This window comes from Crocodylus porosus, unplaced genomic scaffold, assembly GCF_001723895.1.
Source record: "Crocodylus porosus isolate Cpor-Errol unplaced genomic scaffold, CroPor_comp1, whole genome shotgun sequence".
Lineage (NCBI taxonomy): Eukaryota > Metazoa > Chordata > Crocodylia > Crocodylidae > Crocodylus > Crocodylus porosus.
In genome coordinates, this window is record NW_017728922.1 from 3,771,568 (window position 1) to 3,796,458 (window position 24,891).

General features: G+C 42.1%; 1 protein-coding gene across 1 annotated transcript in view; it reads left to right on the top strand.

The window, feature by feature from the left end:
* The window catches only part of SLC13A3 (solute carrier family 13 member 3), a 33,653-nt gene extending 9,977 nt beyond the window's left edge, over positions 1 to 23,676 (top strand). The window contains exons 3-12 of the mRNA XM_019539603.1: positions 1,065 to 1,131; positions 1,895 to 2,080; positions 3,618 to 3,743; positions 9,265 to 9,360; positions 10,966 to 11,070; positions 12,147 to 12,244; positions 13,540 to 13,652; positions 14,028 to 14,189; positions 15,596 to 15,733; positions 20,017 to 23,676. Coding sequence (XP_019395148.1) covers positions 1,065 to 1,131; positions 1,895 to 2,080; positions 3,618 to 3,743; positions 9,265 to 9,360; positions 10,966 to 11,070; positions 12,147 to 12,244; positions 13,540 to 13,652; positions 14,028 to 14,189; positions 15,596 to 15,733; positions 20,017 to 20,202 — 1,277 coding nt within the window. The 3' untranslated portion in view covers positions 20,203 to 23,676. The remainder of the gene's footprint in view (positions 1 to 1,064; positions 1,132 to 1,894; positions 2,081 to 3,617; positions 3,744 to 9,264; positions 9,361 to 10,965; positions 11,071 to 12,146; positions 12,245 to 13,539; positions 13,653 to 14,027; positions 14,190 to 15,595; positions 15,734 to 20,016) is intronic.
* The last annotated feature ends 1,215 nt before the right edge of the window (positions 23,677 to 24,891 follow it).

Here is a 24,891-nt window from a genome sequence, read left to right on the forward strand (position 1 = left end):
GGGGTTCAGGGGGCAGGCAAGGGGTGAGGCCAGGCATGGCAGGGATCAGGAGGGCTTGTAGGGCTTGGGGCAGGGCAAAGCAGGGATCTGGGGGAGCAGACAGGGCCAGTATGGGTCCTCCCATGGTCCCCTTCCCTCTTCTCCAGCCCCCTCCACCCCTTACAGCTCCCTGCGGCTGGCACCCTGCCTGCCTTGCACGGGCACACAGCGTGCTTTAGCACCAGGGTGAGGGCCAACCACAGAGATGCTCTGGCTTCTACCAGAGCATCTCTGTGGGGACCCAGCCTCCAGCTGCCCCGCTTTTTTTCTCTGCAGGTTTTTTTGACCCCTGGATATCCAGGAGTCTAACTTTGCCCCTGCACTGTAAATTTGCAGTGCGGCGAACATTTTTTCATTCCTGTATGTGCCTCTTGCAGCGTCTCAAAGGACGTGCCCCTTATGTCCAGCTGTAGCATTTAAAATGGGATCAGAAAGGGGAGGTAAATCATCCCTTGCACTGACTTTCTGCATTGGGCAGAAATTTCTCAGGTGGGCAGGGGAGACAAAGATACTTCTTGATGTAATTCAAAGAAAAATAATGTTAAAAATTCCAATAGAAGGGTTTTTTAAAATTTCTATAGTTTACCAAAAAAACCCCAAACAGTGATTTTAGGAGAAGATAATTTATAATCTGGAAATAGAGCTTTAAACAGAATAACTCCTTAGACTGATAACCAAGATCCTTGATCAGATACATACCCTATCCTGGTCAAACAGGGGAGCAGCGTTTGTCGAGGTGGGGGCTATTAGGATATCAGTATCCTTGTGAGTGACATTACACTGCAGGCTGGAGCACTGGCTGTGGGACAGTGGGTGTATTACAGCCTTGTGCTCCACTCACAGATTAGAGGAAGCAAATTCCCTCCTCTGCCACCTACTTTCATTGTACTGACCTGTATAGACATCCATGCGCTCAGAGTTGTCCCCCTCTTTACATGGCAGCTCCTGCCAGTCTACTGTTTGGTTCAGGGAGAGTTTTTCCAGATGCTTTAAACTGTTTTAAAGTCCTAATCTTTCTTTTTCAGCCTCTTTTCAGCAGAATAAACTTTACACTGTACCAACTGAGCTGCAGTTTCTGGCAAGTACTGAGGAGTAAGTTAACTATAAAGTTTGTATTGGAGAGTTGAGTGAGGAAATTATCTCTAACACTTATCCCCTCAGAAATAGTCTTAAGAATGTGTAGTTCAATCACTGAAATGGTTTTGATTTTACCCATTACTCCACTTTCTGACTACTGAAAAATCAATCATAGACGTTCTTCTCCAATCTATTCCACAACAGATAAAGGGACCAAAATTTTTCAGGTCATGTTAGGCAGTTTTTTGCTACTGGAGACGTGTCTGCATCTTTACTTTCTTGGGAATCTCAGAAGTGTAAGGCACATGGTTTCAATCACCGGGTTCTGCGCATCCCCAGTGTGCCAGCTCGGATATGCAAATGATGTGGCATTAAACAGCCTTTCCCAGGAATAGGCTTTTTCACCACGTGGTATTCTCAAAGCCCCTTCACATTTTAGAGAATGTTAATTTTAAGTGTTGTAGGCAGCCTGATCTTACAAGTTGCGGAGTGTCTCCTAAAACAGTACAAGTAAGTTCACTTCCTATTAATGGCAATTAAAAGTGCTCTGCACTTCCTGGGACCAGGCCACTAGGGAGTAGTTCTAAATCATCTGTTTAACAATGAGGGTTTTTGACAGGCTATATGTGCCATGCTCTTCTGCACAGATGTCCTTTAGGACATTTATAGATTGATTGTTAGAAGCTAGGCATTTTCTTTCTGCCCAGGCTCTGAATTGGTTATACCTGTATTTAAACCAGGATGTTCAATGGATTCTCTTTTTTGGAATGTTTTAAAGCAAAGATCTGACAGAGGAGAAGGACGTTGCCATCAATGTTCCCTCAGATTTAAAGAAGGAGGAAGAATACAAGACAAACATATGGAAAGGCTTCCTCATCTCAATCCCTTATGCAGCCAGTATTGGAGGTACTGCAACATTAACGGGAACTGCACCAAATCTCATCCTTCTAGGACAGCTGAAGAGGTATGGTAGCAAACCTTTAGGAAGCCAAGTCCCCATAAATATGGAATCTCTGCTGATTTCCACTTCCTATTAGTTTGAATTCTGCAAAACCTTTTGTGTGCCATAAATTAAGCTCTGACCTTTCCCAAATGCTGTGTCTGATAGAGTTTGCATATTGAGGGTCTGGAAAGGAGGTGCCTTGGGTTCATGTGCCACACAGAACAGCTTCTCGTGTCATCTGCCACATGTATATCATAGGTTGGCTGCTCCTGAGTTAGGACCAAGTGAAAACAGATTCAAAAGGAATAGCTGCTTCAACCTTAGCTGTGGTAGATGGATTGGCCAGCACAGTGCTTCAGCAAAACAGTTAAAAAGTGTGCTAGATGCTCTTAAACTCCATTGAATTTAATGGTGCTTAATCACATCCTTCAAACTGAATACATAAGGTGCATTCCCACAAATCAGAATGTAAGGTTTATGGTGCCACAAACTCCATGCGGCACATGTGCAGGCATTCACCATGCTGTTAATTTGCAGTGCACTGTTTTTTTGAGGGGTTTTTGGTGCTGGGAGATCCTGGTGTCAAAAAAAATACTGCTGCTGAAACAAGCTGCATGGTGCACACAGCAGCAGCATGAACTGCCAGAAACGGAGGGCGGCTGGCCACAGCCATGCTCTGGCTGCTGACCAGGCTTTGAGTGGCTGGGTCAGCGCTACTGCTGTCCTGGGATGTCCCCAGAATCCCAGGTAAGGCTGCTGGGGCCAGCTCAGGTGCTGGCCCCAGGCTCCTCTACTCTACCCAGGACAATTTGCTGTGTGCTGGAGCATGCGCGCAGGGGCATGCTGGGGGACAAAGAGCAGCGGCACAAATATGGATAAGGATGACTCGTGTGCCAAATATGTACCACTGCTACTTGTCCTGTGGAGAACATGTGCCCCTGCTTGTGCGCACTCATAGGGATGCACCCATAGGTGTTCTGGTGGACCAAAATGATACTATACCCTTTGTAAGTACTTGTATCTGGCATTGTGTACCACTGTCCTATGTGTATCCTATTAAACGTAAACTCCTTCATTTGCATATATATGTATAATATCGCCACCTTAAACTTGCAGCTATTTGTCAACAGAACTGTACATATGAGCATCTCCTTGACCTGGCTCATGGTAGACTATCTTCTGTAAAGCTCAAGTTCTGACATTCTACAAGTACATTCTTTCATTATAAACAGGGATTCATGCTTCTAAAATGCCAAGTGTTAAGAAGACTTGTGAGATTATCAGCGAACCTAGAAACAGATTTTCACCATGTTTTTAAAATGCTGTTTCAAGTGGTCTATTCAAGTGGTCTTGAGCCAGGGGAACTGTACTTGTATGCCACCTAGCACTGAGAGGGGCCCCAACCTTAGTGCTCCAGGTCTTGCTATTTGTATAAACAGTGGTAGATTAGAAAGCATGTATAACATTTTGCTGTGATTTCTGATGTTTGTTCTCCTTCATTACAAGCTAAAGAAGTTTTTTCCTTCTTTACATTAATTGAATTTTCTCATCTTCTAAGTTTTTTTCCAGACTGTGATGTGGTGAACTTTGGATCTTGGTTTGTGTTTGCATTTCCTTTAATGGTGCTATTCCTTCTCCTTGGATGGCTGTGGATCTCCTTCCTATATGGAGGATTTAACCTGAGGTATTTGTATATCTAATTTATTCATGGCTTTTGTCTAATTTTGGCTGCATGCTAAGTAATCAATTCATCTTGGGTCTTGTCCGAAGCCCAGTGAAGTTAACTGGAGTTTTCTCAGTGACTTCAGTAAGGCTTTGGATCAGGTCCCTGGCTATTTAATGTGCACATGTTGTAATTGTTCGTTCCAGTTTTGGTCAATATGAATCTAGATGAATGCCATTTTTCTTCAACTAAAAGCTCTAGTTCAAGTAAATATTTGATGAGCACTGCAATCAGAACAAAGGATGTATTTATCTGGTCCAGAGTGCATTAGTCAATATGAAGAATGACACGACAGAGCTTATCATAAGATACGAATGCAGAGCTGATCATTATAATATTATATGTACTATTCTATTTAGAAAGTGGATGGGACAGAGTCCAGTTATGAATGAGTTAAAATATAGACCAGCAGCAGAACTGGCCAGAAAACGTCTAAGAAACACATTGCTTGATGAAATTCAAAAGCAAAAATTTGTGTAATGGTCTTTTTCGTTTTTCAGGCTAACTCCAATCAAAAGTTCTTCCATACATACACTGCGTTTTCAATGTTTTCAATGCTTTTTCAATATAAAGAGCAAAATCTTCTGCTGGTATAAATTAGAATAACCCCATTCAAATCAGCAGCCTTCAATCAACTCCAAACTGGTTTGAATCACCATAACTACCCCAAAGTTAATGGGTTAAGACTAGGGCTGCGCAAAATTTCACCGGCTGTTTTGATTCGACACTGTTATGACTAATTTCGAGCTCGAAACAGTGAAATTGAATTGAAATGAAGGACTTTGAAACAGCCTTGAAACAAAACGAGGGTAGTTGGAATGTTTTGAAAGTTTCAAAATGTTCAAGTTTCAAAGCCAGCAGTGAGAGACAGGGGAGAACCAAGGTACCAGCAGGGAGTGCAGCCCTGGTTCTCCCCATCTCCCACTGCCAGAAGCCAATAACAGCGCAGGGGAAGAGAACAGAGCCTGGATCTGTTCAACCCTCCCCAGAACTGCGATCCGGCGGAGGGTGTGGGAAGGTGGAGTTAGCCCAGCTGGGCTGACTTTCTTCCCCCCCTCCTGATAGCAGTGCAGGGGGTGGGAGTGAGCCCAGCTGGGCTGACTCTCTACCCTCCCACTTGATCTAGCGCTGGGAGATGGGTAGTCATCCTAGCCGGACTGACTCCCCACCCCCTGTGCAATCTAGTACGGGGGGTGGGTTTTGACTTTGTTGACTCCCCACCCCCAGTGAAAGACAAAACAGAATTGAAACAGCCTTTCAGTTTTGATGGAATGGAACGGAACGGAACAGCTGTTTCGTATCAAAATGAAATTCAAAATGGAAAGCTGTTCCGTTGAACCGTCAAAACTGAAGGTGAAATGGAACGGTGCCATTTTGCATAACCCTAGTTAAGACTGATTGACCACCCTAAATCAGGATCTAACCCAGAAGATGGGTTTTTCAAATCTGTTCCCATGGAAGTCGATGGGAGTTTCACCACTGACATCAGTGGGGGCATTTAGTACTTATATAATCAAGTACTAAATCAATACGCAGTAACCAGCATTACTGTGCAGTAGCACTGGTACATGCTTTTTTAGTGCTGCTACTGGTCAGTAGCTTAATACTGTATTATTAAACTACTGCACGGTTAGCATCTTGTGTAGATGCACCTAAGGAGTCTAGTTTACAGCCATCTTTAAGCTTGCAGCATTGGGCACTAAACTGTTGGGGGCAGGTGGGCATTTGTGCATGCCGATCTAGAGGTTACTTGGTTGTATAACAGACCTGCACAAAGATTGGTTTGCATACAGTTTCATAGTTTCTAGGGTCGGAAGGGACCTGAGCAGATCATCTAGTCCAACCCCCCGCCATGGCAGGAAAGAATACTGGGGTCAAACGACCCCAGCAAGGTGTTCATCTAACCTCCTCTTAAAGACCCCCAGGGTAGGAGCCGGCACCACTTCTCTTGGAAGTTGGTTCCAGATCCTAGCCGCCCTGACTGTGAAGTAGCACCTCCTGATATTTAGCCTAAATCTACCCACTGCCAGCTTGTGACCATTATTCCTGGTCACTCCTGGCAGTGTTCGGGGGAACAGGGACTCCCCCAGTGCCTGCTGATCCTCTGTTAAACATGCAGTTTTGATTGACTGATCCTGTTCCTGTGGACATCAGTAGCTAAGCTTCCATTTATTTCAAGTCTGTAGTGACTATGGGCAAAATCTTGGCCAGACTAAAATCGAAAGCTAAACTCATTGAATTTAATGGAGCCAGAATGTCACCGTATGGCTGAAAATATGGTCCATAAAAGGTTATTTGGTGACAGGGGTTAAACATCAGAGATTTTCTAACTGGGTATTTTCCAGTGAGTTAATTTATAACTGAGCTGTAACATGGTTTTACTGTAAATCTTTCCTTTAGTTCAGGTATTTACAGTGTCTTCCCCTGCTTCCACTCCAATCTGGACTTGAACTGTTTAAATGAGTGCAAGGTTTATGCCTAGATAGCATTTTGAAGCCACATGTTATTAATGAACACATATTTCTGTTTCCTTAATATGAGATATTTTGGGAATTTTTAAGTTAGGGGGTTTTGTTTGTTTGTTTTGTGCTTTGTGTTTGTTTGTTTTTTAATTTTCAGGGTAAAATGAAAAAAAGAAAGGAAGAAAGAATAAGTGGGCACTAGAATAACCTGAGCATACATTATTTCAGTGACACAGAAAACAACTCAGTAGACAAGCTTTCAGACTAGATTGTTTTTCCTTCAAACGCAGAAGTACCTAGACAACATTTTTCACTTAGAGTCTTTTCACTTAAGGATTTGTTTAATGTATTAAAATTCTATTGAATGTGCTTAATTGCATTGCTGAATTGGGGTATTAAGTAATCGTATGGAAGCCGAGTACTTAAGGCCTGGTCCGCACCAGCAATGTTTATACAAAGGTAACTATATTACAGGCATGAGCTGTGGGTTGCTGTTGTGGTTTTTTTTGTTTTTGTTTTTTGTTTTAAAGTGTGGTTATATTGATACTAACTCTAGTAGGAGTCAGTTACAATGTTAGGATGATGCCTGATTAAGGCCATGCATGTCTGGCCAGGGATTGGAGGAGAGGTGTGAGAGCTGTGCCTTAAGCCCCAAATGCAGATGCAGTTGTACTGGCAATAGTGTGCTTTTACTGCTTTAAATTGTTTCACTTGGGGTAAAGGGATGGTTTTATTATACCAGTACAAAGCTGGTACACCTTTTCAGTATTGTTACCAGTATTTCTGTATTGGTTAGATGCTCCCAGTAGAAACATGGCCTCAGCTGTACTGGTAGATTGTGTGTAGGTATACGTATATCCAAAGTAGAGGGTTGTTTCACTGCAGAGCTTTCTGGAGTACCTAAGCCCAAAGTGTTTCCAAGACCAGAGGCCTATGAGACAAGCTAAAGAAAACTAAATCCAAGAAAAGCAGTGCAGTTATACAACCTCTTCAAAGACCCAGGTTTTGTTTATCACTTTACTGTTCCATCTGCAAGCAGCTCTCTAAGTTCATATATTTCCTGCTTGATCTGTATCTGTATGATATGCTTTTCATATTCTAGGAATATGAAAAGCATCTGGGTAAAAGAGGACTTTTTTTAGGATGTCTGACTTTGTTAGATAACATTACAGCTGGTAAAACAAACAAGCAAACAAACAAAACCAAAAAGAAAACAGGGCAGTAAGGAAATCTGTTTGAAATTCAGGAATTTTTGGATAATCAGCTATGTATCTTTATAAAGGATCTCGCTGTCAACATCCAGGTAAAACAATGAATGAACCAAGCAGCCTGGATTATCAAAGGACCAGAGTTCTGATGAGAAAAGTCTGGTTTTGCAGATTTTAATCAAGGCCCTAGGCTGGGTTAGAAATGTTTTTTAACTGCATGATTTACATAGGATACGAAGAGCAAAAGATAATCAGATAAGAATCATATTATTCTTATGCCCCAGAACTGGCTACGGGTCGGACTATGAATGAATCCAGTGCTCCCTGCTTAAGAGGCTTAGCCTGAGAAGCATATTAAATACAGAGAAGCATATTAAAATTCCAGCCCATTTGAAATTCCTCACATTTTTATTTATTCTTAGTGAGCATTTTGCATAAAGTAAGAGATCACCCAGAAAGTTGTGGCTGACTTGCAAAATGAAGGGTCACTTTCATTTTCCACCTTGCTTTCTTTTCAATCAAGCTGCTGATACAGTCGTCTGCTAGATGTGGTGAAATCCTGCCTTTCTCTCAGTTACATTCTGAATAGTTTCTGTGAACGTAAACTGCGATAACTAGAAAGAAGCTTCTTCAGTGTGAAAGCTAGGATCTCCTTTGCATAAACATGGGGAGAAAGGCAAAATAGACAGTAGACAATTTTACCATGAGTTCAGCAGTGCCAGTAGGAGTCAGAGTGTCAATAAGGCTTCAGTGAATTTCTGCATTTTTAATCTCTGTCTTGAGTAAAAATGACTTGTTATTGAGATGCACATAGCTTTCTACCAATGAGATTTATTCATTCATAATCTAGAGGCAATTGAGTCTCAGAGCCCTTTGTTAGCACATAGAGCTGACTTGCAAACAGGTATCCAAAAGCACACCATCAAAATTTGCAAGTACCAGCCTCTCCCCACATGTGCTTATCATGTGGGCAACTGCTTGCATAAATGTCTGCTGGTATGCATATAAATAGGTGTGTCCCCAGGTTTTGGTAGCACATTTGTGTCTTTTCATGAAAGGGTGGTAATATCCATTGTCTGATGTGCTAAGGTCTAGACTTTGCCACATTGCTGCTTGCTGAGAGTAATGGTACCAGCAAGGTCATTTGTGGCAATATACATTAACAGGTCTAAAAAATGTGAAGTTCATTTGAGCAGGAATTGCCTATCAACCAGGTGGCCACAAACACCCACTCTTATGATATAGGTAGTTATTAAGCAGCTATAGTAACGACAAATTCCATGGTGGAATGGAAAGGGAAAGGAATGAATGGGAGGGAAGAATTGTCCTTAGGGATTGGGATGGGCATCCTTGCGATCGTGTACTGACGGAGAGAAAGACCAGACTGAACGAGCACAGGCGGGTGCGAGTGACGAGGATTTTGGGGTGACCGTGACCTGGAGAGACTCCCAGACAGTCAGGACTACCCATTGAGAGTCCGGGACTGGGGAGCCTGGGTGGCTCACATGCGCCTCCTGCTGTAATGCATTAGGAAAGACATTCTAGGGTGTAAACTGGTATTTGACTCCCTCTACTGACATCTGCGGGGAACGACACACAGGGGCTTAACTTGCTGGAAAGCACTGTTCATGCAAACACAAATGCCATGCTGTGCAAACAGAAATACACTGCACCAAAAAAAAAGCTGCATTTAAATTTTCAGGTGGTCTGCGTTAAATCCTGTGTCGTCTACACATGCCCATGAGCATCAGTGCTTGAGTTGCGTTATGGGGCTGTAGCAAATAAACTGTGTTTTTATTTCCATGTCGATAGGGGTTGCAGAAAGAAGAAGTCAGATATAAGAGCAGATGCAGAAGCTCGAACCAAAGCAGTAATAAAGGAGGATTATCAGAAACTGGGGCCAATAAAGTGAGTTGCAAAGGAGGAACTAAAACTATATAAAAAAACAACTAATGGAGATATTTCTTTCATAGAGTATGGAAGGAAAGAAACAGAATATTTGCTAGAATGAGAATGAATTTCTGCTCAGTGGCACCAATGACCTCTGCATTTGCATAGACCTCTCCAAGCACAGTCTTGCAATCTTCACCAATGCTAATAAGTGCAAATAGTAAATTTGTAGCTCAAATACCTATCGAGAGTAAATTTCAGTGTGTAGGCGACAGCACTTGTGCTATTTCCTTCAGATCCTGTAGACCTGCCAAATAAGAAACAGAAACAATACGAAATGCCTCACCTAGTGAACCAGCACATGGTGAGTTTTGAATATTTTAGAAAAGCTGTTTATGAACGATCTGTAAAATAGGACTTTCCTGAAGACATTCCCGAATCTCTGTTTATAGTGGATATGATAAAAAGTATTGGTGACCTGCTAATGGGCAGTTTGATAATTTTTTTTCAATAAATTATTAATTGTTAATTATTCCTTTAGACCTATTAGTCAGTCAGGTGAATGGAATGGAAGAGGCTTTCTACTTTTTCAGGAATTTCAAGTATAACACAACTTTAACAGATTAAACCGGATCCATATTTCTACAGTAATATAGTTTTTGGAACAATAAAATAGTGTCAGTTACATACTGGAGGGAATAGAAGGCAGCCCAAGATAGTAAAACTCAGCATTAAATGACAGAAGATAGAACCAGCATAGAAAAAGCACAATATCTCTGAATATAGGGCTTTAGATGTTTCAAATTTGGTAAGCAACATTTGAGCCAATCAAAGTTAATGGACAGTTCTGAAAATATAATTGTTCTGACTCTTGTCAGGTTTGAGTTTCCCCATATATAAAAGCATGCTCCCATACTCCCAGAGATGTTGTGAAGCTTCAGTGATGTTTGTGCTGCATTACCCATGTTTTAATTATTATTCTTGCAAGTGAAAAGAGATGTTTCTTCAAAGACGATTGTCTGGGCTTGTGCTCTAAGTGAAAGAAATTGTTTTTTTTTTTCTTCTGTTCACTACATTAAGGACCAGCCTGCAAAATGTCATTGTAAGAATCAAAGTCTCATTTTGAGTTTTAGAAGCAGAGATAGTCCATTAAGCCATGCTCTACCAATTTGATTAACAACACAGAGCTTAAGATCCACTCAAGCGATTTTTTTTTTTTTTAAGTGATTTAAGTAACTCTTCTTGCTTATGCTTTTGTGAGTTTTCAAAGTGATATTCTGTGGCGTATCTAAGAGAGTGAGGGTTTAACCAAAAGTCAGTAGAACTTTAGTCCCTGACTTCAGTGTGCCAGGATTTCCTTACTGGAAGTAGCTTCTGCCAGTGTCACTATTTGCAATTCAAAGATCTCCTTTGCTCTCACTTATTCACATCATGGGGTACCTTCTCCATTCTGCTCCCAGAGAAGCGTGATCATTGCTCATTTTGCCATATATGATGTTCAGTCTTAGTCACCCATCTGAGCTTAGGCTTGAATTGAAGTAGAATCATTAGCTAAAAGACAAATATTTTGTTGTTTGCTTCATTAGCATGACTGGCTTTTAATTGTATTTCCTTATCCTTTAGGTTTGCTGAACAGGCAGTTTTCTTCTTCTTCTGTTTGTTTGCAATCCTGCTGTTCTCCAGGGACCCGAAATTTATTCCAGGTTGGGCAAGTTTTTTCACACCTGGGTAAGTTTCTATTGTAATACTTTCTCTGGTACTTCCAAGTCTTCATATCCCCCATCTTTTCTATTGTTCTGTTTTATGCTGCTGCTTGGTTTCATGGAATAAATTGAGTGGAGCTAGTTATTTTGTTCTGGAGCCATTTTAACTGTTTATGTTTCCAGGAGGAGGTAGTTGAAACCTAGTGGGATACCAGTATTGAAAATACTCATGTCTATTTTATAACATTTCTAGGGTCTGAGCTCTAGGAAAGTTGCTTATAGATGTATCTGACACAAAATCCTAAAGGCTTTTTACAGGTTATTGATTTCAGCAGAGGTATGAACTGAAAAAAGACAGCAGCAGCTGACCCTAAGATTGCTTTCTCCTCCCTGCTTTGCAAGCCTGTCTCCACTGTGACATTCAGACCTTTCACATGTGAAGACAAACAGATAAAACAGTAGGGGAATAATAATAGTGTTCTTTCCAGGTACAAATGTCTATTTCTATTTCTCAAGATCCCCTTTTTAACAAATACTTCCTATTTAGAAAAGCCCTCAAGTGCACACTTGGATTTGCTGAGAATCCCACATATAGATTAAATTTGTTCTCTGAAATTAACAATTACTTAAAAGAGCGTGCTTCTGTGTTTGGCTGAATTTGATTCTACATTTTTATCACGTTCCTCACCTTCGAATCCGAGCATCTTTGCAAAGAGATCATAATCAAAATCAGGCCACTGACCTAGTTTTACCGCTTCTGTGCAGCCAGTTAAAGAAATCACACCAACCTCCCTTTATTCTTTATCAGGATTCTTCAGAAAACCTCAAAAGTGATTCAGTCATGAGGGAAGCAAGGGCAATGTTGTGGTTATCTGTTGGTTTTCACAGTGTTTTTTGTGTTTAGTGTTTCTGGACAGGTTTCTAGGTTTCTGTGTTTTTGAAACGTTGCTCAGTGGGGAATTAAAAAGTGGACTGTGAACAATGAGAGTTGCTTAAACCCAATAACAAATCTTAATCTTCTTTAGTAAATCCTGATTTTCACAAACTTTGCATATTTAAAGACTTTTGCTGCTAACGAGTGTTTCCACTCCTTCCTGACAGGTTTGTCTCAGATGCAGTTACTGGAGTGACCATAGTGACCATATTGTTCTTCTTTCCTTCACAAAAACCATCCTTTAAGTGGTGGTTTGATTTAAAAGGTATGTGGTAAGCCCTTTAGGGCAGGGACCCTGGTTCTCATCTTTGGAGTTTTCTATACTGCCAGTATACAGCAGCAGCCCAACATGTATTAAGGCAAAATACTCTGCAATAGATGACATGGGTGACCAAAGGGTGCCCTATGGGATTATAAAGTGTGGGACCGTTTTTTCTAAAACACCTGAGGATTTAAGAGCTGAAGTCTTATTTTCAAAATTGAATTGGACCATGCCCAGAGACCATTAGAGGACTGGGGCCTATGTACCTAATTCTTTTGTGAGTATTATTTGTGAATACACTATTGCTACTTTCATCCTTCAGGATGAGGGAAAGCCTATGGAGGTATCAAGGCTCAGCTTGCAGTTCTCCATCTCAGAAAAGCAGCACAGACTGAGCCCAGTTGTTTCATGTCGTGCTTCCGATGGATTTCAGGCTTCTGACAGGTTTCTAACCAGGCCCTTTGTTGGTGGAAATGAGGACAACGTAATTTCACAGGAAGTCCCACTAGTGTACCCCTCCGGAGGAAAGGTCTTAATCTATTTGCTATGAAGAAATAGCCTTGTGAGGGAGATACACTAATATTCTTCCTGTGAGGCCCTTGGGTCTTTGAGCTGCAAGTAGAAAATTATGGTGAACTTTTCTAGCAAGTGGAGCTGACATGGAAAAGGAAGACTCTTTGTGTGGTACATAACCTGAGAAAGTTTTACTTATGTTTAAAAAATCCATTAGAGGGAGAAAAAAACTTTCCAAGAAGACTTGATTGCTAGATTTTTTTTCTTATTATTGCCCATTTAATTTAAATAGGATGACCTTTAGCTATATTTTAGGATCACAGGGAAGTAGGGCTGGAAGGGACCTCAGGAGGTCATCTAATCAAGCCCCTTGCTTGAGGCAGGATAATACCTGACTAAACCATCTCAGCTAAGTATCTGTCTAACCTGCTGTTGAAAATTTCCAAGGATGGAGATCCCACAGTTTCTCTAGGTAGCTTGTCCCAATGCTTGTCCACCTGTATCATTAGAAAGTTTGTCCTAGTCTCCAACCTAACTTTCCCCAGCTGAAACCTGAGGTCACGGTCCTAGTCCTGTCTCCCATGGCTATGGAGAAAAGTGAATTTCCAGTGTCTCCGTAATCACCTTTCGGGGAGGGCTATTTTAATACTTATCAAGTATTTTAATGTTTATCAAATGATCATCAACCCGTCTTAGCACCACGGAATAATGCAGTCGCTTTATCAGGTTACAAGTCATTTGTTCAATCTTTGGGTCTGTGTTTGGGGGAATCCCTCTCTGTCTAGCACCCAACACTGAGAATCAGCCCTTGCTGACCTGGAGAAAGGCTCAAGAGACCGTCCCTTGGAACATTATCTTGCTGCTCGGTGGAGGGTTTGCCATGGCAAAAGGATGTGAGGTAATTTTCAGAGAAATGCCCATTATTACATTACATTGCTGTCATCTAACAGGGTGGCCCTCATTTTGAAAGAAATCCATTTGGCTTCTAACTTTGTATTTTGCTAACTTGTGGCACGTAAGACATTTTGGCCCAGATATTTAGGTGATTAACTCCCCTTGATTTCTGTGAGAGTGGAAGTGCCCAAATAGGTTTACAAATCTGCCCCTTAATAGCTAAGTGCTAGAATATGCAGCACCAGATGGCTGAATTTCAGTTGTGGATGGGTGAATTGATTCCTCTTTTTCTGTAGCTTGCCATTCTGTGAAATGAGCTGTCTTTTGTGTGCAGAAATGCCCATATACACACCTTGCTATGTCTTCTCTCCTTCTGTAGGAGTCGGGCTTGTCCGTCTGGATAGGGGGCCGTCTGCATCCCCTGGAGGGTGTGCCACCCCCCGTGGCTGTCTTGCTTATCACCATAGTGATTGCCTTATTCACAGAGTTTGCCAGCAACACAGCCACAATTATAATCTTCCTGCCTGTCCTGGCAGAACTGGTAAGATAGTCCAGGTTACAAGGATAAGCTCTCTGGTCTGTCTGAGTGCACCCCCCTCAGGTCCTTTACCTGTTGTGAAGCAAACTCCTACAACCCTCCTTTTCTTTTATATCTGGGCCTGGGCTACAGCTTCTCTGGTACCAATCCTGGTGCTACAGCAGATCTGACTTGTTTTGGCACCTGCAAGTCTTCCCTTCGGGAGCCTGTGACCAGTATTTAAGACAGGTGAACAGCCAGCTTCTCCAGCCAAAGGATTATTTAATCTTAATAACACAAATAAAGGGTAAAATAAAGAAAGAAAGGACTTTAAAGCAACAAAAAGTTCATAAGCATTTCTTTCTTGCCATAAGCCTTACTCCTGTATACAAGTAGGCCAAGTGGGTCATGCTCTTTCCCACCCTCTAGCTGGAGTTTCTCTCTGTATACATCTGATTCCCTGCAAACAACCCCAGACAAAAGCTCCTCCCTTCCTCCAAGAGTGTGTCCTTACAAATGGTGGGTTCCCAGCTTTGTCTAGAAAAGAAAAACTCTTGTAACTTTAGCTAGAGCCTGGATGTAGCATCTTTACAATTTAATAACTTAAGCATTGCCTGATGATGATGATGTACTTATCTAGGGCCATTGTGTTACCTTCCTGCTAATTTCCTAACAGCCCTGCTGTTCCATATGCATGCAATAAGCATACAGTTAACCCCATATTGCTCAACCCTAACTATTCAAATAAACAGGGAATATATAACATTAAAAAATTATCTGTCACAACCTAAACACCCCATGAAAGTGTTTTGCTCTGTTGTAGCAGCTCTCCCTTAGTCAGCTGCAGAAGATGCACTAAAGAAGCTGAAACCCAGGTCTGTAAAGAGCATGTGAGCCGCCACAGATCGCCTCACTTCATCTGCAAACTAACCCCAGCTGTCACTCAGGTCTCTTTTTTGGGGGTCTTGGTGCACAGTAATGCATCCTAATGCACCAAGGCCTCGTGGCTTAATCACACTGCAGTGTTGCCAGTGTGTTTTAGAGACTGGATTCTTGCTTCTGCCACTGGCTAGATTACAGGTGTGACTTTGGACAAGTTGCTTCTTCTTTCTATGTTTCAATTTTCCTATCTCTGAAAAGAAGCTAATCTCACCTATGTTATCAGGTTTGGGCTCTGATTAATATTTTGGGCTGCTTTGAAATCTTTGGAAGCAAAGTGCTAAAGGAGTACATTGGGCAAAGTCTGAACACGGCAGAATAATCAACTTGAAAAAATTATTAGCACTAGAACAGCAGGATCTATGCTATTATAGATCATAGAGCACAGAATACTATCATGCAAAGTGCAGTTTACTTGTCTTTTGAGATGCCTCTGCATTTTAACTAATAAATGTCAATGTTTTCCTTTCCTCTTGTGTTTTTTCCCCAAGGCAATTCGTCTGAAAGTAAATCCTCTGTATTTAATGATACCAGGAACTGTGGGATGCTCCTATGCTTTCATGCTTCCAGTCTCCACTCCCCCAAACTCAATTGCCTTTTCTTCAGGACACTTGCTGGTCAAGGACATGGTAAATTGTTTTGTATTTAGAAATCACTGAAGGGAGGAGTTTAAAAAAATAATGTTGAGACATTCTACCACGTGAGCATTTTAATAACACACAAGTCAGCATTTGTTTTTGGGAGTGTCTAAATGTAAAGTACCTTGATCTCTGCTGTGCAGATCTTGCTGCCTTAGAATGTCTTAATTGTTTAAGCATTTATGGAACAGATTTTGCCCTTGCTTAAACCAGTGTGAATTAAGAGTAGGTCAGCTAGCTTCACTGTAGTTGCTCCCAGGTAACTGTTGAGAGCCGAGTGGAGTGAGGGTACTGGAACTGCCTCCCAACTGTTATTAAATGATTATAGTATTGTTAATTGTATTATAATGAGGAGGTCTTCATCCCTCTGCTCCTCATTTTGTAATGAGGTTTGAGGTCAGACCCATATGGCAACTGCCCTTACAATCATGTCTGCCCTGTAGGGAAGCTAGCAGGTGTTCTTTGCACTTTCCTTGACATTCTTTAGCATGACACTTCCTCTTTTTATGATTAAGTTTACCTGGCCTTAACAGATGCAGAAAATGTCTGACACTGGTTGGACATAATTGGATCTGTGGGTATCTGGGCACATCTACATGAGACTTTTACTGCAGAGCAGCCTTAGCTTCACAGAAAAGTCTGTGTCTACCTGAGTAGCCCTGTTAGGCCACAATAAACTAATTAACTCTACAATAGTTATTAATTGTAAACACAAGTACTATCCTGTGGTGGTGGCATTATTTAGTGCATAGCAGTGTATGTGTACACACTGATGGGGCTAGCTGGCTGGGGCATACGGGTGCTTCAGTGCAGAACCTGCCTACCTGGCTCAACCTGCTGCAGTCCCGGGCATATAAAGATGCAACGCCCAGGAGTAATAAACTGTGCCAGATTTTATTGTGTTGCATTCATTTCATGTGTAGACATGCCCTCTGAGAGCAAAGGGACCTTTCTTTCACTGGCTTGTGTTCTAGGTTAGGACAGATCAAGCCAGGAAGTTATGGAGCATCCCAGTTAACCTTGGTCAGGTATTGTAGGTGCTCCTTTATTTTCATTATCGTTACATGAAGTGCAGGTCAGACAGTCCGTGACGTTCTTTAAGTGTGTTGTATCTGATCAAGGGTTGGCTTAATTGACTTATTTAAGATAGGTTTTTCTTAGCTGAGGGTCTGACTTGAGCTGATATGCTTGGACCATTATTTGCCCAAACAGTTCATGTTCAGGAGGATGATAGAAAGAAATGAATACCAAGGAAAGACAGGCTAAGTCTAGGGGAGCCAGAAAGATGAAACACTACAAGTCAGAACTGTCCAGGACAAGCAGCTAATTCAATATGTTTCAAAGCTTAATGGGGAAGGCAAGTATGAATTCTCAGATGTGCTGTCAAATTCTATATAAAAACTAAAGTTACAGCTTGTACAACAGTTAATGTGGCTAACAAGGAGATGTGCTACTTCCTACAAAAAGAGGCAACAAGATGCAAGAGATACTCAGAGACTTAAAGGAAAATGAACCCTGTTCTCTCACGTTCTGGGTGAATGCCCTCACTGATGACCTGCTGTGCAACGAGACCCTTTCATCACTCTCTTCTCCTCAGCTGGGTATTGAAAGAAGCACCACTATATTTTGTGTATAGCGACTGATCCTGTACATGTGCACTGGGCGTGCTCTAGGAACACTCACCATAGCAAGCCCTTCAGGAGAATGATGGGCATATTTTCCTGGGATGCCATAAGCTAGAAAACAACCATGGCAGGATGCGATTGTTCTTTCAGCCAGACTATGGTTTCGTCAGGTCAGACTGGCTGGATGTTAATTTGTTTCCTAATCTCGCATCCTATCTTTGCCTGACTCTGAAATGGAGAGCAAGGTGGTTGTGCTCCCGTGAAAGCATAAGTAGAAGGTGCACGTGAGGGCAAGTGAGGTGAGAATCCAGGCTAAGTCTGCTTACTGGCTGGAAGAACCTGTCAGTTCTTGCGAACCTCCTCCAATTCTCCTATTCTCTCCTATTCAGTGCAACAAAGGAATGGTGCATGGGTGGTTGAGTTTGATCTTTACTATGCTAATGAGGCATGTTAGCAACTCAATCTCCCTTCTGGTCCCGAGGCTTATGAAACCAGTACTCAACGCAGCAGCAAAGACCCCGAGTTCCCATCCAAGTCAACAAGTTATGCTTTGTGGTTATATATGCTGTCTGCATATATAACCTGTCTGCTTTGCAACAGGGGTGGCTGAATGCACTGAGATGAGGCTCACATTTTTGATCTGACGCCATGGGAATCTGGCTAACTGTGTCAGCTTTTCAGCAAGGGAGCCAGAGGAAGGAAACACTCCTGCTAAAGTTGGTTAAAGAATTGGAAAGTCAGGGAAAAAAGATACAAGTTTCTGAGCAGGGGATCTGATCTCACACTCATCTACATTTCATTATGCTGATCACTCCCCAAGCCCCAGCAGGAACCCAAGGAAGCCAAGCTCATGTTTGCAGCTTAGCTGAAGAGAGGGGCTGATTTTTATGTTTAGGTTCAGTTCAGGCTGGAGCTTCCCGCCCTTGCCCTCTTTTATTTATTCTAACGTTAAGTGAGATAAACCCAACCTACTCCCTGGCTTGTTTGAAAGAACAGTTTGCTTAGGTGCCAGATTGTTTCCAAGTTTGTATTCTGCTCTTGTCTAGTTCCAGGAGGAGGCGACTTGTATCACTTTCCTTTTGTGCGGATGAAAAGAAAGTCTGGTTTGTAAAAGTCCCTTTCAGTGGCACAGGCTTTTCCAGCAACAGCAAACTGCTCAGCCCAAAAGAGGCCAGCATGCCCTCCCATCTGGTACTTTCCTATCTAACCCCAGTTCCCTTTGGCCACAAGTGTGCTAAAGTGCCCTGTACTGGAGCTGCCACAGAGCAGCAGTAGCAAGTGTCTGCTAAAATCTGTTCTCTCCTTCCCTTTGTACGCATTGCCCTGCTTTAGACTGGGGTTAAATTGTTGCCATAGTTGTCTGAGCTTGTGCCTTCATTCTGAGTGGAGTGACAGCTGAATACCTAGGAAACAGCAGGCCAAATCCTGACGGTCCTTCCCAGTTTTACTCTGGCTGAAGCCAGTGGGCCTATTGCCCGGTTAAACACTGAACAAATCTTGGGAGAAAGCTGAGTTTCTAAAGCAAGTAGATGTGCTGTTTGTCAGCCTCCTGCTGTCTTTGGTAGCAATGGGCTCTGCTGGGTTTTTCTGTGTTAAATATGGTAAGGATTACATAGCAACCGTCTTCATTTACTCATCTTTCCCTCTGTCTCCATATTGCTCTACTTTTATGGAACCCTTTGTTCCTATTAATTGATTGAAAGGATCCTTGGTTTTGCTCATTCACTGCACATAGACCTTTATTGTATTGCAGGCAGGGGTGCTTTTCTAGGATGAAAATAAAACAGGAGCTTTGGAACAGAGAGGGCTTTTATTCGTTTTTTTTGAAGAGGGATTTTCGAATGCTCAGCATGTGCATGTTGTAGGCATGTACCTTAGATTTAGAGTCTTAGGAGATCATTTCACTGCTGCAGAAATGAATATTAAATACACTCCACAACACACATTGATAGTGTTGTTAAAAAGCCTTCAAAGGTTCTGAGCATCCACTTCTCCCAGTGAAGAAGAGCAATAGAAGATGCATCTCCTCAGTCTTTCAGATCCTGCTTCTGCTGACACCCTGGGCCAAGCTTCCAAACTTCAGTAGTACAGGGTTGGGTCCCAATTAAATAAATCAAGTATGCACATGATTTTTTTCAGCATGGGAGGAGTCCCACTGACTACTTATGTTTTGCAAGTTAAGTATGTCCTAAAGGGCTTTGTTGGATAAGGACCTGTGTGGGATTTGGGGAAAGTCTAGTTTAAATGTTTTTAGTAAGGCCCTGCTACACATTTCAATTAAAGCTGGATAGAAACAAGCTACAAAATTGTTACACGTTTTCGAGCATTAGTGGTATAGCTGGTTGGCTTTTTAATAACTGAATAGTCATTTTTATTGTATGATAACTCCTTTGCAGAGGTGGCTGCTCTAAATTTATTGTGTGATTAACCAGTGAATTGTGCGATAATTACTTTGCACAGGCGGCTGTTAGAAACTATTACACAGTTAACCAGTTAATTGCATACTTTATGTAACACCTAGCAGGGGCCAGTGACTGATAATTAAACCTTGTGTGGTCAGCCCCAGCCTAGTCAGCTAGGCTCCTTGCCTCATATGCTCTGGGTTTCCAGTCTGCACTCAGATGTAACATACTGGTATTTCTTTCACAGGCAAGAACTGGGCTTTTCATGAATCTCATGGGGGTTCTGCTCCTCAGCTTGGCTATGAACACCTGGGCCAAAAGCATCTTCCAGCTGGGCAGCTTCCCTGCATGGGCCAACATCCATGTGGAAAATGTCACAGTGTTGTTGACAGATGTGGAGAATGTCACTTTAAGCTCGCTCAGCAAAATATGAGCCATGCAGTAGGAGGGACTCACTTAGGACTTGAGCACTGGAATCATTGGAGAGAATGTATAGGAGAGGCCTCAGCACTGCTCTTCCCCAAAGGACCAGCCACTGCAACCAGTTGTTTTATTTGTATGAATTTTGTTCATTGTCACAACATAAATGTTTCTCCCTCTGGAAGAGTCCCCCCATCTCCAACAGATACCGATCAGAGCGTTCAAGAGAACTTAGTCCCTCATGCGGAAGGGCCTGGCAGTACCTTGGGCAGATACCACTCCTGTTAAAATCTCTGGGAGCTTTGAGGTTAATATCAATTAGCTAATTTCTGATACCCTGACTCATGTTGGATAGTAACTGCACTCCCGGGCGTGGAGTCAAATGAGGCCATTTAAGGTGCTACTCAGTATGAAAAAGGGTATCAAAATCTGGCCCAGCAAGAGGCGGATTGAGCTCTGTCATTCTAAAATGCTCAGTAGGGTCAAGATTTCATTAGGATCTCACAGGTCTATGAAACTATGAAACTAGGTGATTGTGCCATGTAGGATGAAGACTGTTTCTTCAGATTTTCATGAAAGGATGCCTCAGGAGATGTCTAGCCAGAACTTGGCTTATTGCACCACAGGGAGAAAGTTTGGAAACACCAAGGCAGAAGTGTGTTTCAAAACACATTAAATACTTTGAGACTTTTCCAACCCAATATTTTCTAGCCATGCCTTCGCACTGACTGGACAAGTGGCAATTTGGGGCCAAATCCATGGATATTAATGGAGTTACACTACTGGTAGTTCATGAACTTTTTAAACTGGAGCTTTGAGGTTGCCTCACTCATGAGAAAGCAGCTAAGTCACAGGTCAGTGACAGACTGCAGAGGAATATTATAGACATTTTTGAAGAATAGCTTTTGAGTCTTATATTTTTTAAATCTGATTGCTTGGATCCTGTTAATGAAAGAATATGCAAATTGACCACAAATCTCATCACCATTGTAGCCAAAATCTTTTAATTTGGGCATGTAAGAAACCAGTATATTTAATTTAAAAGATCTATGTTTAAAACAGATGGCTTAAAAGATGAGGGCTCTGGTGTGATGCGGGGAGAGGTGGAAGAGAGAGTCCTTGCACTGATTTGGATATTGGACTCAGCTGGTCCCAAATTCTCAGCTGGTGCACGCTGGCCGAGTTCCAGTGAAGTCAGTGGAGCTAAACTGATTTACATCAGCTGAGGATCGGACTCTTCACTATTACTCCTGTGTTGCTGATAACAGTCGGTGTCAGCTCCAAGAGCAGACAGGGTAATTTATCCATCAGACCCAATTCTCTCTTTAATCATAATTGCTGCTGCTGTGCAAATGACATTAAGATTACATCACAGATATGAATGTTTGCAAAGGTCATGCTGAAACCACCAAAACAAATTTACTGAAAATAGATCAGTCTTGATGCGACATCCTCACAACTGTGGCAACTACAAAATAAAATGCATTCATTAGCAGGTCACATTGTGTTGTTGTATCTGTAGATCACAAATGGGAAGGCTTGAGTCTCCCCTTTCAGTTGCATTAAATTCACTCTAGTGACTTAATAGACTTATATGGTGGGAGGAGAATGGGGTTCTGCTTGCATTACATCTGTTCAGCTCAGCTCAGAAACCATCCCAATGAATGCAAATATTGAATGCAGATATGCCTTTTTTCTGGCAATCAAGCCAGAGATGCAGGGTGGGAGAGGCATGTGCAGGGTACCAGAGGCTGAAGCCGTTGTATCTGTGCAATGCCATGCTGGAGAATAGGTGCTAGGAGAGCACGCTCATTGCTACTTGCACTGCATGCTCTGAAGCATTCAAAAATTGCAGCGTGCATGCCCTCACTGCAGGCTGCGAGGTGCCACGTTCCATGACTGACTGGGCACCCTCCTTCTGGGGAGCACAGTGAGAGCTGGGCTTTGCTTGTGCTCCATGGGGGGGGTGCTAGCAGTCTGTGGCTGGATCCTAGGCTGCTGTGCTGTGGGGCTGGAGAAGGCCCTAACTGGGTATAGCCAGAAATCTCATAAGAGCAGCTCATAGGATTTGGACACTTTTGTAGCACTTTCTAGGCAACGCTCTCAAAGTGGTTTACAGATGCAACCACTTCAGTGAGGAAAGGCAGTTTTGTTACCTCTGTGTTACATGTGAGGAAACCGTGGCGCAGGCAGGATAAAGGACTTGCCCAAGGCCACACTGTGGGAGAGCTAGGAACAAAATGCAGGCACCCCAACTCCTTGTCCCATATGCTACCCGAAGACTGAACTTCGGCTTTCTCTAGAAATGTCCTTATAATCAGGACACTGATCTCAGAGCCCAATAATGGTGCATTCCTAAGGGCTTCGATGTTTCCTTGCTCTTATACAGCATTTCTAAGTATAAAGCATTATATAATACCTTTGTATCCATTAATTTGTGAGAGTATACATGTCCCCAAGTTTTTGACTTCACCCCCTAGATCTGTGCAACCTGATTCACGGGTTTAAGAGTATATTATGTAGTGTGAAATTCTCTCTTACACTTGGTGCTACTAGTGACTAACCCCCAAATTCACAGCAACAGTTTTATAATGCCTCACAAACCACTTTCCCTCTTTCCAAATCTTCCCAGTTTATATAGCTCTCTTGCTAGCTCTGAAGCAACTCAAGCCTAAATTTTTATCAGATCTGTATGTAACCCAGACCAAATTTAAATCTTAATTCTTCATGTTCCTCACCACCTATGGTGAAATAGCCCACTGGTCATTAAGGCTGTTTGTAGACATGCTCACTGTTTTCTAAACTGTGTTAACTGATTCACATCACACAGTTTGAATCAAATTTCAGTTCAAATTAAGGGTTTATGAATAGACAATCATTGACCTCAGGGAGGTTTTTGTGCATTTCTGCACTTCTGCAGTAGAGATGGCAGCAGGCATCTGATGCCACACCTAGTGGTGGGCATGAGCAACAACAAGCCCTAGATACCTGCCGTATATACATGTTAATGCACTTTAAATTGCCTAGTTAGTCTGCATTAACTTTAATCCTCATTCAATGTGGATTAGTTAATTTGGGATGGAGCTAATTTTAATTCAGACTACAGATGTCCATGTGAATATAGTGATGGCTGTAATCCAGATTAAACCTAGAAAATGTAACATCTATAAATGGCCTTTATTGGCATCTGCATCAGCTTTCTTTAAATGTAAACACCCAGTAATCATCATGAGAACTATTCACTTGTTCTCTCCTGTTAATTTTAATAAATAGCAAATACCTTTCACTCACTAAAATTTTAACATTCAGAATATCTTCCCTTTATGTCTTTGTATCCAACCCATATCCTGAGTACAATTCTAAATATTCGCCTGAGATGTTCAGCTCAATACCAACTTGGTTTGATTTATAATAATAAAAATAATGCATTTTTATTTTTCTGCATTTTCACCTCAAAGGCAATAAAGTGCTTTACATGGAAGAATCACTACTTGTCTAGTTCTTACACTGCCCCTATCACCATTGTAACTGAGCCCCTCTACCAGTGAAATGCAGCTGCCTCTAGGGCTACACATAGCAGGTACCAGTTCACAGCAGCTCTTCCAGGAGTTTAGACCCCAAAGTAAAGGAGATTTTATATACAAGTGAAACACCGGGGGGGATCTGGGTGGCTAATGATAATTTCCCGAGTTGGAACTGGTCAGGAAAGGAGGGGTCTAAGCGCTCAGAACTGTGGGATGGGACCATCAGTGACCCAAAGTGGCAAATGACTCCTACAAAGGACAGTGCTGCCCAGTGATAACTACAAAGCGGCGCTGGTTTTCCACTGACTCCAAAGGCAGAGTTCCATTTACTGAACTACCACAATGAGTATTTCTTGTAGTACCTGACTTTTCCTTCAGGTCACCCATCCAAAGGGAAACCTGATCAGCTGTGGAGCTCAAACAGGCTTGAATCATGAAGTGGTATGGCAGCATCCAACCACGAGAGGTCACAGTTGCTTCACATACAGAAAGATTTCCTCCCCCATCACAAAAAAGCCCTCTTTTCAGTGAAGGCAGTTCATGTATTATGCACTGGAAAACTTAGTGGTTGGGATTTCTGGCTCATCTGCAGCAAATCAGCAGGCTGCATAGAAAAGAAGTAAGAACCCAAGCTCAAACATTGCTCCATGGCCTCTCTGCAGTCCCCTTATGATGCAACATGGACCAAAAACCTATTTATCCACGAATACATTTTTGCAGGTGCATTAACTAACTAAATTATATAATAACTAGAAAAGAAATGGCACAGATTCTAAATCAGAGAAATGCTGGGAGGACAAGAAAACAATTAAGTGAAAGTGGAGTCATGTTTAGAGAAGAAAGTTATTGCAAATTGGTATCACAGATTCTGATTCTGTGTGTGTGTGTGCATGCATGTGAGCACGCACATGGCTTTATGGCCCTTGGCTGACAGGTCTTTTGGGACTGGTAATGAAACTCTTCAGATCAGCGATTCTCAGCCAGGCTGTTGCAGCAGTCCAGGGTGCCATGAGATCCTTTTAAGGGTGAGATGAGGTGCCATGCAATATCAGCACTGTTAGGTGTGGAAACATCTATACGATTCACAAAATAAAGTCAGAGATTTTAAGCAAGAATCCAAAGTGTCAAAAGCATTCTGACCTGTTGTGGGCTTTCTGAGTTCTCTGCAACAGAAAAAT